At 46.0% G+C, this 14,479-nt stretch overlaps 1 protein-coding gene across 4 annotated transcripts; it reads left to right on the top strand.

Moving 5' to 3' along the window:
• LOC116512171 lies at positions 1–12,832 on the top strand. 4 transcript variants are annotated; one of them, XR_004255840.1, is made up of 3 exons: positions 1–197; positions 12,137–12,346; positions 12,684–12,832. XR_004255840.1 is itself a non-coding variant. In XM_032222492.1 (2 exons), exon 2 carries the CDS (start codon positions 8,997–8,999, stop codon positions 10,143–10,145), a length of 1,149 nt encoding a protein of 382 aa, XP_032078383.1. In that variant the 5' UTR covers positions 1–197; positions 5,611–8,996; the 3' UTR covers positions 10,146–11,215. The 4 variants fall into 4 exon arrangements, 1 of the variants encoding a protein (XP_032078383.1); XR_004255841.1 differs by lacking the exon at positions 12,137–12,346; XR_004255839.1 differs by having other exon boundaries at positions 12,137–12,832.
• Positions 12,833–14,479: the final 1,647 nt, after the last annotated feature.

Genomic DNA, 14,479 nt, shown 5'->3' with positions numbered 1-14,479 from the left:
TAGTGCCCGACGTACGCTGGGGTCCTTTGCGGCGGAAGCGGCCGGTGTTTTAACGCTAGTGTGCCGCCTGGGGGAATTCTGGAACTTGAAGTCCAAGCATCTTCAAGTTGCCAAAGTTAAGAATCTCTGCTTTAACAGATTGTCTTTTCTCTCCAGCAGGTCGGTCTGTTTCTGAACGGAGGGAGTTATTCGTAGAAGTACGTTAAATATATATTTATTAGCTTTATATAAATCGAGGCTGTTAGTTAATAACAAAGATTAGGTAAAGGTTTATTGCGTTTTGTGAAAATGTGTGGTCAATTTATGTATAAGACAAAAAGCAGTTGCACAGGGACAATACAATTAGCGTACACCAGGTTTGATTGACTGATTTGATTTATAGCTATCCATCTCACAATAGCAACCCTGGATGGCTTGTAACATTTAAAAATAATATGAAAACATTACACAAATTTGTTTAAAAATAACACAGAAGGAAAGGTGATGATAGTAAAATAACACATTTAAATGGTTCTGTGATGTGTATTTTTCTCCTACTGGTATATGCAGCCCAGGTATTCATCACTGAATATAAAGACATAAACTCTGTCTTATATAGAATGATCTTTACCATCTCAAGATGTAGACGGAAGGGAGGAGTGCTAGTAAATATTCTGGCTGTATTGAAAAAAAATTAGCAGAGCAGAAAGGGACTGAGAGAGAATCACAATGGAGGCTTGTTTATTGCTCCATGCCCATCAGGTGCAAGCTGGGGCAGTAGGGAAGGGAGTTTTCATCAGTGTTGTCCTTGTTATGAAATATTCTGTGCTAGGAGGGTTGCATGCAGGGGTGGGTTCCTGCCAGTTCTAACCTCTTCTATAGAAGAGGTTCCACAAATCTATAGTGCCGTTTAGAACCAGCTCCAGTTCCCTCCCCCCGCCCATCCGCATATCAACAAGATGAAGAGCGAGAGGAGGAATTCTGGGAGTTGAAGTCCACAAGTCTTAAAGCTGTCAAGTTTGAACACCTCTGGGGTTTTTTTCTCTAAAGGGTTAGGGGTGCAAGGGTCTTGTAACTTGACAGCTTTAAGACTTGCGTGCTTCAAATGCCAGAGTTTCTGAGCCAGCATTTTGGTTGCTAAGCAAGAGCGTTGTTAAGTAAGTTTCACCACATTTTAGACGTTGGCCATGCCCACCCACACATGGTTGGCAAGCCACTCCCACTCGGTCACATGGCCAGCAAGCCACTCCCACAAAGCAGGCCACACCTACAGAAGAGGTTCTAAAAAAATTTGAAACCCACCACTAACTTGCATGGTACCTGTATGTGGTCTTTTAGCATCAGCTGAAGAGCTTTCATTATTGTCTAGTGTTCTATATATATTATTAAATCATGAAATAATATAAACATTTTAGAAAATGTTTTTGTTGTTAATGTTCTATTTATTTCAATTTTGTTATTGAATTCTTCTATACTGTAACTGAAAATAGCAGTGCACACACACTGAAAACATCCTTTTGGGGTGCCCAGCAAACGGGAAGACTGGCAGCATGTGTGATACAACAGGAAGAAGAAATACATACACTTCAGCATAAAAATAATAGTCAAAGGTATAGGAATGCAGTGAACTGGTTCCCATTAGTGCTTTATTTGACCTAATAAGATGTAATCTAATCATATCTATCTTACATGCAACTGATTTAAATGGGCACTTGCTTAGCATGATTGAGATTAAATACAGTTTGGCATTGAGGTCTTGATTAAGCATCAACTTAATGCTTTTATGTTGAGCATCCTTGGCTGTCCACTGATGCCAGTTATTGTGATGAATGGTATCAGAATCTGGATTATTTCAACATTGGACCCGGATCTAAACCAATATTTTTAACCAGTCATATTTCGGAGAAAGAATTTCTAAGATATTGCTGTTTTTTTATATAGATGGCATGAGAAAAATATTTACTTACACTTGTGCATTAAGTACACAGGCTTTTATCTTGCAAGTTCTTGATAAGATAAGGCTTTTACCATGCAAGTTCTTTCAGCCCGCCCTAATCATATTAAGAGCAAGTTCAGGGCCATTATCTTTCTCCTTGTATTAAAAAGGGTGCTTATAAGTCTTTTCATTCCTTATTTTGCCTGTTCAAATAGCTGAAAGCTTTGAATGCTTCCGAACAAGGATATTAATTGTGCAATCCTACAGCTTTGTTCAAGAAATGTTAGACACGCTCTAACTAGTAGTGTCAGACGCACTCTACTGTTGGTAAGCCATAGAGGTTTTCCCACAATGTCTTTATTCTACAAGGAGAGGAGAGGGAAGGGCAGGGAAGGAGAGCAAAAGGAGATGGGGAGATGGAGGGAAAGAAGAAGGAGGGAGGGGGAAAGGACTGCCTTTTGACTGGAAGTACACAGAATTGTCAAAGTGAGAGCTCTGGTTGTCAGAATTATTCTGAAAATTAAATTTCATTTTCTAATTTATGGAAAGTAACACTGAGCAAGGTTCTACAGTTCTACAGAAGCAGTTCTCTCTTCACAGTAGTTTGAGGATTGAATATTGCATTACAGTGGTTTTTAAACGTCTTGTGGAAAGGCAAAACAAATTTATGTGCAAAACATTTTAATGAGTGGTTCCATTGTCTGGTGAAATAACTTGATTTTTGATGGCAAAATGAAAGGAGTGTTGAAATATTTGTCTTCAAAGATATTTGCCTTTTATTTATTCCCCACTTCCTGTCATAAGATTGTTTTGTTTGATTTGTTTTTGTCTAGTAGAGTTACTGTATAGCATTATTGTGCCGGTAGGGGTCAGAGCTAACATAGAAAATAAACATGTGTTGTTTGTCTATTTTGTTTTCCAGCTTTCACTAGGTCACTGGTGCTTGAGGCATTTGAACTGCAACTTGCTTTCATTCTAGGCAAATCAGAATTTGTGTTGGTATATTAATTAAATGTAACCAATGAATTCAGAGAATTGGGAGAGGCGGAAATGCCAGGGCTATTTTAAACAGCAGTTTAAATGCTTTTTGTTAATGCTTATTTAGCAATGATACACATACTATTTTCCTGTATTAATCTGAATGAAAATCAAATTGACTAGGGACGGTATATATTTCCTCCCATATTTTATAACTTATTTTTCACTATTAGTATTCCATTTTAAAGTTTGCTCATACAGACAACACTAATTCTTAGTGTTTCCATTCGCTGCTCATTTCTTGATTCATTTTCTGCTTTGCTCCATTTATTTATGTGTAATCAACAGGAAAGAACGTCCCTTGGGTAATAAGTGTTTTACATTTGAAGGCACTGCTAAAAATGCTTATATGAAATTTTTTTATGAAAACTAGTGTGTGAAAAATCCAAACGCTGAATAGATCACACACAATGTTACTTTGCCAAATTTACTAAAAAAACAACTTTGAAACTTCATATGCTTAGCTTGGCTAAAAGAATAGTATAACAGTGCCAGCAAGTAGAACACTTTGTAAACAGTGCTGTTTCCAATAGTAAAACACTATTTTCAAAATAAAAGTATTTCATTTCATTTTTATTGAACATTAAAGTCAGCAATATGAATTAGAACATGAATATTTATAGGAGAGATAGGTGGCATAAAAATTTAATGAGTAATAAATATTAATGAAGAGACCTTTGTCCCCTGCTACAATACTTTTAGACAGTTACCTACATCTAGTCTGTATGCTAGCTATATGGTTTTTAAAAATGAACTTTATTTCTGTATTTACTGACTGGAAAATTGACAACAAATGTATTTTGCCATCCATCAAGCTTAATGGTTATGGTGACCCATTTCAATTTTTTATTTCCTGATTAGATTATCAGTGTCAATATCAAAGAACAAATATTTACACCTAATAAAAACCAGTCATATTTTTTGAAGTGAAACCATTGATTACTTAATGTATTTTAGTTGCTGAAATTTAGACATTTTTACTTCATTTCTTTTTGACAGGACCCCCGCATCCAATTATCTATGTTTTTAACACTTTTCCCCATACACTGACCAGATTGCCTGATTACTGGTTATTTATAAAGTGTCTGAGAGAGACTAGCATACAGAATTGTATATATTTCCAAAGATATGTTTTAAGCAGTTGAAACATAAGTCATGTTTTAGAAACAAAGAAACCACCCATTGATTGTTTGAGTTGCACAATGTAGTGATGAGAAAAAGTTTCTCATATTGGTATTAGAAAAAAATGCATCAGGAGGAATGGAGACAAAATTGAACTTGTGATGATCTCTGACAAGAATGTGATGGGGTGCCGGGCCCACTTTCAGCAGCTTTATGGTATCCTCCTGATCTGCCTCAGAGGATTAAGAATGGTGGAGAACAGAGTTTTGCTGTTGTTCTCTTAAAGGCGTAGTTCCAGTAGATGGTGATGATGGAGAAGAGATTGAGTTTTGGGCTCCTGTATTTATTTAATTTATATGCCCCCCCCCATCTCATTGTACACATTTATTATTAGATGGATGATAAGGCTAGTATGACCAACAGCAAGATATTTTCCATTACAGTGTTAATAGGAGCATGATTGGAAGACATGAAAGGCCAAGTTGGCAATAGGCCAGGTTGGTAGACAGTATTTAATTTTAAAGGCCAAGATTTAACATCTTAAGAATTCACTGGGGTCTGACTTTTTAATAAATATGGTTGCTGAAGATTGATTGCCCAGAACTGCTACATAAGACAGAATGAACTGTTAAAATGTGTTGCATGACAATTGGAAGAGAAATTGAAGACTAAATGTACTCTACTTGCAGTTTACCCATCAGCAAAACAAAAATGGAGATCAGAAATGGGGCACTCCATGGCTGGTGAACCAACACAAGTGTTATAAGCAACATTCCTATATTATATCATTATTGCCACACTAGCAAATTTCAGTTTATATAGTGATTACACAAATGGAACATTTAAGCAAGTAAAAATGTTCTGTTTTTTAAAACAGAAAGTCTTCGAGTTATTTATCATATAAATTGGCAAGCCAAATTCATTGCGAAATTACAAAAAGATTCCTGAAACCTTTTAAGTCATTTCCTTTTGGGCATAGAAAGAATGATTACTCCCACTCCCACATTACTTAGTGTAAGGCATTTTTGTGCTTTATTCTAGTCACTACATAAACAAAACCAAACACAATGTTCTCAGTAACACTAGAATAAATATCCTTAGGTTTCATAGTTGTTGTTAGGTCAATTGCATATTTGGATTCCGCTCAAAAAACATTGATTTTCCAAATATTTATGTGCCATAATTAGTGAAATCGGTTCAACTGCATTGCCAGAAATCATGCTGCATGATTTAAAGGCTCATTATTCCCAAGCTGATCAGTAACAGGATCAGAACCCAATGATACTAAGAATACCATAGGCAGCTACTTCAGGAGCCAATAAAATGTATAATGTTATGTTTCCGAAGAGAAGGCGTGGGAGGAGTAACCAATGGGTATTAACCCAGCCCTCTTGCCAGGAGACTGAGGTAATCTTTTGAGGCCACACCTACGGTCCTCCTCTGACCTCTCCAGATTAACCTCAGTCTTTGACCAGAAACGAGTGTTACTCTGACTCTCCCTTCGCTTCGTAGACTTAGGAGTTTTTCTTTTCTAGCAAAGCCTTTCAGCAACAAAGGATTACCTACAAAGATTTTCTATTCACCTCACCTCTCCTCTGCTGTGCTCCACACCGCTGATTCAAGCCCCGCGCTTGCCAGCGTTGCGCGCGTGCTCCGAGCGACCAGCCGGTCACGTAAGAGGGGTGGAAGCCTCAAAACCGCAGGGGCGATCAGAGCGGCCGCGCGGCTTCCGGAAGAGCCAAAGAGGACCCGCGAGGGCCGAGGATCCATCGCAGATCGTTCCGGTGATCCCCAGCGGCAAGAAGAAGCCCCGACTGCAATTGGCGGTCGCCATCTTGAAAACTGTCGCCATTTTGGAGCACGTGGGTGAGCGCATGATCGGCGTTCTCCTACAGACGCCGAAAGCGCTCAAAGGGCACCAGTGAAGCCGGAAGAGGCTTCATTTAGGCTCTACCCCGCCAGTGATCCGGGGAGTATTCCAAGGCTGGGCCTGCCGGCAGCTGAGACCACAGATCAGCACGGAGAAATAAAGGGAGCGGATTCAAGCCTTGGAAGAGAGAATCCGCCCTTGCAGCCGGCTGCAGAAAGGAGGAGGTTGGTGAGCACCAAATCGTAAGTAATGGCTGAGGCGACCAGAAGCAGGGATGCCAGGCCCAGAGCCCCAGGGGGTGCGGATCCGGATGAAGGGACCTCCAGGGGCGTTTCCCCGGTTCCTAGGGGGAGATCCCCAGTGAGAAGGGACAAGGCCAGAGCCCCCAAGAAGGCAGCCCCCAGGAAGGAGGCCAGGACCACCAGGGCCTCGGCTAGGGAGTTCAGGGTGACCATCACCCCTTCCCCCTCCAGATCACGATCTCCCCGCAGCCTCCAGCCCGGGTTGAGGCCCGGGCAGCATCTCCAGCCTCACCAAGGAGCTCCCATAGAGGGCACAGTTCTCTATCGCCCCCCCTTTCACCTGCTCCCCCAGCGGAGTCGAGAGTGGATCCCTTTGGGCGCAGGGCCACCAGTCCAGCCAGGCCTCGCTTGGCTCCTCTATCCCCTGAACCCAGGGAATATCCTCAGCCTCCAGAGCTCCAGCCTGCCCTGCCAGACCTCACTAACAGTTTCCAGGACATGCTAGCCCAGGTAATGGCATCTAGTTTAGGCCAGCAGCCCCAGAGCTCCAGGAGCAGGGCCCCACAAGAGCCTCCCAGGGGTCAGCAGGAACGCCCCAGCACTTCAGCTGCCAGGGAAGCCAGGTCTCCATCGCCATCCACGGCTAGCGAGGCTTCCGACCTGGAGGAGAGGGAATTGAAGGAGGTGGGGTTCTCAGAGGACGAGGATCCCCAGGCAGAGGACGATTCCACGGTCGTGGGCCTATTTCCCCCCTCCTTATTCAACTCCTTGCTTCGCAAGGCATCCGCCACGGCAGATCTGGATCCCCCATCGGATCCGAAGCCTGTGACTGAGACTCCTGGCACGGGTAAGAGTAAGAAGAAAAAAGGGCCCTTCCATAGGCCCTCCGTGGCTAAGGAGGAGATCCCCACGCAAGAGATGTTCATGGAGGTGCTCAAGTCGCAGTGGGTAAAGCCAGGGTCTTTCCCCACTCCAGGGGGAAATGAGAGAAAATTTTACAATCTTAATCAGACACTTGCAAGATAATCAGACCTTTGCCCAAGCTCTCCAGGTACCTGAAGTGGACAATCTGGTGGCCACCCTGGCGTTGGCTTCGATGGTTATAGCAGGAGACACTCCCAACTGCCTCAAGCCTGAGGACAAGAAGGCAGACATCGTTCTGCGCAAGACGTTCCAGGCTGTCACCTGGGCCATCAGGGTGGCCGCCTCCACCTCTTTCTTTAACAGGTCCACGGTGCTGTAGTTGGAGCAGCTGAGGGACAGGACTCCGGCCTCAGATGTTCGCCTGCTGCAAGACATATCCAAGATGCTGGCGGCAACGCAGTTCTCAGCGGACGCCACTCTGGACGCGGTAAAGTATGCCTCTCGAGTTATGTCTTCCTCAGTTGCTTCTAGGCGCCTGCTCTGGTTACGCCACTGGCAGGTGGAATCCCGGATGAAGTGGCACCTAATGGGGGCAGACTACACCGGGGAGAAGCTATTTGGGACAGCGCTGGATCCTATCCTCGTGGAGGATAAGAACAAGCGGAAGGTTTTCCCAACAACTACCAGATGCTCGGACTTCCGCCACGCGCCTTACCCCAGGAGGACCTCGCACAGACCGCCCGACGGGGACAACCAGAACCAGAGGTACCAGAACCCCAGGTTCCACAGGCAGGGGGATAGACAATTCCAGAGAGACAGATTCAGGGGCCAGCAGCAGGGCAAGCGGCCCTTTCGAGGAGGAGGCGGTCGCCCCTTCCGCAGGTTCAAGTGATCCGACCCCGGATCACCCCATCGGTGGTCGCCTCTCCCTATTCGCGGATGCCTGGGAACGGATCACCTCGGATGAGTGGGTGCTCCAGACTGTAAGGCTCGGGCTACACCTGGAGTTCCGCTCCCTGCCCCCCAGTAGGTTCCGCATCTTCGCCTCCTCCACGGACCCGACCAAACGGGCCCTTAAGGCCAAGGCCATTAAACATCTACTAGACATCAGGGCCATCGAAAGAGTCCCAGAGGGAGAGAAGGGCACCGGTTTCTACTCCAACCTCTTCCTAGTGCCCAAGAGTTCAGGGGGATGGAGGGCCATCCTGGACCTTAAACTCCTTAATTCCAGGGTGGTTTACCGCAAATTTAAAATGGCCTCCCTGAAATCCATCCTGGAGGGCATCCGACCGGGCGATTTCCTAGCCTCTATCGATCTCACAGAGGCATATCTGCACAACAGGATCGCCCCGGAACACCGCAAATTCCTTAGGTTTTCCCACGAGGGGAGCCACTTCCAATACAGGGCCCTTCCCTTTGGGCTGGCCTCAGCCTCCAGGACATTCACAAAGGTACTAGCGGCAGCCGCGGGTCATCTGCGCTCCCTCCCAGTCCGCTTGTTCTGTTATTTATACGACATCCTCGTTTTAGCTAGGTCGCCTGACTCAGCTGAACGGAACTTGGGGACCACAATCGACACCCTGAGGGGCCTGGGTTTCTCCATCAACCTGGAGAAGAGTCACCTGGTACCAGCCACCAGGCTCCTTCACCTAGGGTCCATCATTGATTCAGTGGCTGGGGAGGTTTTTCTGTCCCAGGATCGCAAGGACAGCATTGTTAAGATGACCCATGAGGTTCGCAAGTTACGCTCTGTCCCTGTAGTTCTTCTTTCCAGGCTCCTGGGGAAGTTCATCTCGTGCATAGGGATCGTGCCGTGGGCCCGACTACACGCCAAGGAGCTCCAGTGGTTCCTACTGCCCCATCAGAGAGCCACCTTCAGGATCCGAGTGTCACCCCAGGTGCTGCTTCCCTTTCGTTGGTGGCTGTCCCCAGCCTTGAACAGGGGATGCCTCTTCAGAGAGCCGGCGAGGAGGATCCTTACCATAGACGCAAGTCTCTCCAGCTGGGGAGCCCACCTGGAGAACCAGATCGCCCAGGGCCGGTGGACTCCAACAGACCTACAAAACAACATCAACTGGTTGGAGCTCAGAGCCATCCATCTGGCTCTCCGCCACTTCAAGGACACGGTGACCGGTCATCACATCCTAGTCCTGACCGACAACGTACAGCCAAGGCCCACGTGAACAGACAGGCCGGCACCCACTCGCGACGAGGCCCTGCGACTGGGGAATTGGGCAGAGAGACACCTGCAATTCATCAGAGCAGAACACATCTCTGGGACAGAAAACCATCAGGCAGACTGGTTCAGCAGGGAGACGATCGACAATGGGAAGTGGCAACTCCATCCCTCAATCTTCCGTCAGATCTGCGAGAGGTTCGGACATCTGACGGTGGACCTCTTCGCGACCCCACAGAACGCCCAGCTGCTGGAATTCGTGTCGAGGTTTCCGACCAAGGGAGCCACGGACACGGACGCCCTTCGATGCAGATGGCCACCAGGTCTTCTCTACCCCTTTCCCCCCCTTCCCCTCATTCCCGGGGTCCTGAGGAAGGTGGTGGCAGAGGGAGCAGAGGTAATAATGGTGGCTCCCTTCTGGCCTCGCCGCCCCTGGCTGGCAGACCTCGTGGATCTGTCCACGGCTCCTCACTGGAGGATCCCAGCGGGGGAGGTGGTCCTGCTCCGGGGGTCTCTGGAGCATCCGGATCCGGAGTGGCTTCATCTGACCGTCTGGCGATTGAGCGGGAACAATTAAGGGAGGCTCAATATTCCGAGAGTGTCATCAGGACAGTAGAGGCATCCAGGAGGCAGTCCACCACACGCATCTACAACGCTTCCTGGGTGGCATTTGCAGACTGGTGCCGAGCTAAGGATCTCCGCCCAGCAGCGGCCTCGGTCCCACAGGTCCTGGACTTCCTCCAGGAGGGGCATGAGAAAGGTCTAGCCACCAGTACACTTAGGCGACAGGTCTCTGCCCTCTCAACGGTTCTAGGGGGGGGTGAATGCTCCCCCTTGTCCCAGCACCCGGTGTTAAAGCGCTTCCTCAAGGGGGCAGCGAATCTGAAACCCTCAGTGGTCCATCGATTCCCCACCTGAGACTTTCCCACGGTTCTTCAGGCCCTGACGGAAGCTCCGTTTGAACCCTTGAGGGAGGTTTCCCTTCAGCTTCTGACCCTTAAGGTCGTCTTCCTGGTCGCCATCACCTCAGCCAGAAGGGTTTCTGAGATCAACGCCCTCTCCAGCAGGGCGGATCTCTGCACCTTCTTAGATAACCGCGTCATCCTCAGACTCGACCCAGCTTTCATGCCCAAGGTCAATTCCCCCTTTCACAGGGCTCTAGAAATAATCCTACCGGATTTCTGTCCCCACCCCTCCGGGGAGAGGGAGAAATCCTGGCACAAGCTGGACGTCAGAAAAGCCTTACGCATATACCTGAAGCGCATGGACCCCTTTAGGTGTTCGGAGGCCCTCTTCGTGTCCTACCAACCTTCCTCCCGGGGAGCCAAGGTCCCTCCGGCCACCATCAGCAGTTGGATTAGAGCGGCCATTTCTCAGGCATACGGGGCACGGGGACTCCAGGTCCCAGAGGGCATCACGGTGCACTCCACCAGAAGTGCGGCCACCTCAGCAGCCTGGTCCACCCAGGCACCCAAAGAGGAGATCTGCCGGGCGGCCGCCTGGGCTTCTCCTTCTCCCTTTATTAAGCATTACAGACTAGACACCTACGCTTCTGTGGAGGCGGCCTTTGGCAGGAGGGTACTTTAGGGAGTCCTGGACTCTCCGGCGGGCTCAGGCCCATCTAATCCCTCCCAGGACATCTAGCTTTGGTATGTCCCATTGGTTACTCCTCCCACGCCTTCTCTTTGGAAACTGGCAGTTAGACTTACCTGAACTGCATGTTTAGAAGAAAGGTGTGGGAGGAGTCACTTCCCCCCCGTACTGGGCGCCCCGCGCCTAGGGGGCCTGAGCGAGTCCAGATTCAGTTATAGCAGTTGGGAATGATATGTGTTGACTGTTCTTGTTTGTCCTTCCTTTCAGATTCTGCTACGATCCATCGGTTAATCTGGGGAGGTCAGAGGAGGACCATAGGTGTGGCCTCAAAAGATTACCTCAGTCTCCTGGCAAGAGGGCTGGGTTAATACCCATTGGTTACTCCTCCCATGCCTTTCTTCTAAACATGCAGTTCAGGTAAGTCCAACTGCCATTCTCTGAGGTATGTACCATGTTTATTTTAATAAAATCAAGATAATATGCACCGATCAGTAAACAAAAACCCTCATCAGCTCATACTAATTTTCAAAAGTTCTAAATTGACTTTCAGTGCCATTATAGATACTATGCAGTGGTGGGATTCCATTTTTTTTTTACTACCAGCTCTGTGGGCGTGGCTTGGTGAGTGTGGCATGACTTGGTGGGTATGGCAGGGGAAGGATACTGTAAAAGAGCCAAGGTGGCGCAGTGGTTAAATGCAGCACTGCAGGCTACTGCTAGATCAGCAGTTCAGCGGTTCAAATCTCACCGGCTCAGGGTTGACTCAGCCTTCCATCCTTCCGAGGTGGGTAAAATGAGGACCCAGATTGTTGGGGGCAATATGCTGACTCTCTGTAAACCGCTTAGAGAGGGCTGAAAGCCCTATGAAGCGGTATATAAGTCTACTGCTATTGCTATTGCTATAAAATCTCCATTCCCTCCCCACTCCGGGGGAAGGTTACTGCAAAATCCTCATTTCCTCCCAATCAGTTGGGACTCGGGAGGCAGAGAATAGATGGGGGCGGGGCCAGTCAGAGGTGATATTTACTGGTTCTCCGAACTATTCAAAACATCCGCTACCGGTTCTCCAGAACTGGTCAGAACCTGCTGGATACCACCTCTGATACTCTGATAGCTATTTATATCTATACTTCTACCCCAGGAAATAAAGGTGGATGGATAGCCTATTCTCTCCCACACACACCAGCAATATCTCCATATTGGGGAGGGGGGGTTGGCTGAGAGAATGATTAGTCCAATGTGAGTTTCTATGCAGGAAGATTAGAACCTCGGTCTTTCCTTTCCTAGTCTGATACATGATCCATTGCATTCCACAGGCTTTACTTATCTTAGACACCCAGTCTTGCAACTTGGCGAGGATCCAATTAATGCCTGCTTTAAAAATAGAGGAAGAAGAAATGTGTGAACACAGATTAAAAGCATTTTCAGTCAGAACTTTCATGTATTTGTGTTCAGATATGAAATGCCGACACCCTATAGAAAAGTTTCAGGGCTACATTTGAATATGTATGTATAGTTTATCAAAGGTGAGAGAATGCCATCTCTTCTGTATATTGTTTTTCTCATGCTGATCTAATTGCCTGATAAATTAATTATTCAGTAACTCATAATTCATAAAACTTAACAAAGTTTTTTAATAAAATAAAAAGAGCCATATTTTCTAAACAACAGTTAAGGCAGTTTGAGTATCAGAAAGAGAAGCACAGCTTCAAAAGAAGTACAGTGCATCTGTAAATGAGAAATTATGATTAACTTGTTTTTTAGAATACAAATTATATAGCACTATCCTTTTAAAACATTTCTTATATTCCCCATTTTTAAAATTGAACTCTCATTTTTCTCATTTCTCTTTTTCTTTCACAGCTATTTAGGAAATATGTTACTATTTCATTCTATAAACCTGAACCATGAAGCTTAATTTATTATTTCACGATGCTTTGAAGTGGCATCAGGACTGAAACAAGTGACTTACAACCAGAGATGGGTACCAGCAGGCACTACTGCCAGTTCTGTCATGTGCACTGTGCAATTAAAATTGTTCTATGCATACGCAGGACTGAAAAACAAGATGGAGACCCTTATGGCACCACCTGGGGAACTGGTTCAGGAGTGTGGCAGGCCTGGGTTGCTGCTAGTTCTAGTGACTGAGGCTGCCAAACTACTACCAGTTTGGCCGAACCGGTCCAAACTGGTAGGAACCCACCACTGCTTACAACTAGTCCTTGCATTTATAACTGTTGCAGAATCTCCACAGTCACCTGTTCAAAATCCAAGTGCTTGGCAACCAGCATGTATTTACAACAGCTGCAGCATCTCAGGATGATGTGATCACCATTTGTGATGTTCTCAGCTAGCTTCTGATGAACACAGCCATTGGATGAATTTGGATTTGCTTAATAGCAATAGTACTTGGACTTATATACTGCTTCACAGTGCTTTACAGCCCTCTCTGAGGGGTTTGCAGAGTCAGGCTATTACCCCAACAATCTGGGTCCTCAGTTTACTGACCTCGGAAGGATGGAAGGCTGAATTAATCTTGAACTGCTGAAAATCGAACTCCTGGCAGTGGGCAGAATTAGCCTGCAATACTGCATTCTAACTACTGCGCCACCATAGCTCCTAATAAACTACTGATTCATATAACAGCTACTATCATTCTCTTAACAGTCATGTTCCTTAACAATGGAAATTCTTGTGCTGATTGTGATCGTATATCGAGGTCTATCTGCGCATACAAACCAATTTTAAAGTTAGTTGTACATTATTACAAAAATGTGTGTGGGTGGGAAATGACTATGACAAATTTGATGAGTTTCCAAGACAAACTGCTTTTCCTCTCAGCAAGATGCCTCTGATGGGAAGAAGTCATTAGATTCATAACACACTGCTTTCAAACTGTGAGAGAATTACTTTTTTAAAAATTGCCAAACACATTGCTGAATATTTCCACCATCATGGAACTCTTTGCATATTCCAGATGCGCACAATTAATATATTTTGCCCATAGGTTTGTAAATAAGTGCAGTCAAATATGCTGATTATAGCTATGAGTGATAAAAGCATTCCAGGCAAAGAGTGAAGCAGCTGCCAGCAATGAGACAGCATATTTTAATTTTTTATTGTATGTAGCACAACAACAAAGCTGCCTGGTATAGAAAAGCCCCACTGCAAAAATGCTTCTCTGCCAGTACCTAGTAGATTAACAACCTTTACTTTTCTTATGGAGCTTCTTCTGGGAAGAGTTTTCTTACAAATTTTAAAATGGCAAAAAGTTAAGATGAAAAACAGTTGTCATCTGCTTAGACAAACTTCAGAGGATACAAAAGTAAAGGTTCCCCTCACACATATGTGCTAGCCGAAGAGCTAGCGCTGTCCAAAGACATTTCCGTGGTCATGTGCCAGCATGACTGAACACAGAAGGCGCACGGAACGCTGTTACCTCCCACCAAAGGTGGTCCCTGTTCTTGTACTTGCATTTTACATGGTTTTGAACTGCTAGGTTAGCAGAAGCTGGGACAAGTAACGGGAGCTCACTCTGTTACGCAGTGCTCAGGATTTGAACTGACGAACTACCGACCTTTTGAGTGGCTAAGACGCTGAACTTGTCGATCAGAAAGGTTGGTAGTTCGTCAGTAGTATGTGTGCACGTCTGGCACACA

Source organism: Thamnophis elegans, chromosome 8 (assembly GCF_009769535.1).
Source record: "Thamnophis elegans isolate rThaEle1 chromosome 8, rThaEle1.pri, whole genome shotgun sequence".
In the NCBI taxonomy this organism is placed as follows: domain Eukaryota; kingdom Metazoa; phylum Chordata; class Lepidosauria; order Squamata; family Colubridae; genus Thamnophis; species Thamnophis elegans.
The sequence above is the reverse complement of the archived record's forward strand: the minus strand, read 5'-3'. Positions and strand labels throughout refer to the sequence as shown.

Excerpts from the sequence above, each read along its gene's own strand:
- LOC116512171 (XM_032222492.1), top strand. The coding sequence starts at position 8,997 with ATGCCTCTTCAGAGAGCCGGCGAGGAGGATCCTTACCATAGACGCAAG.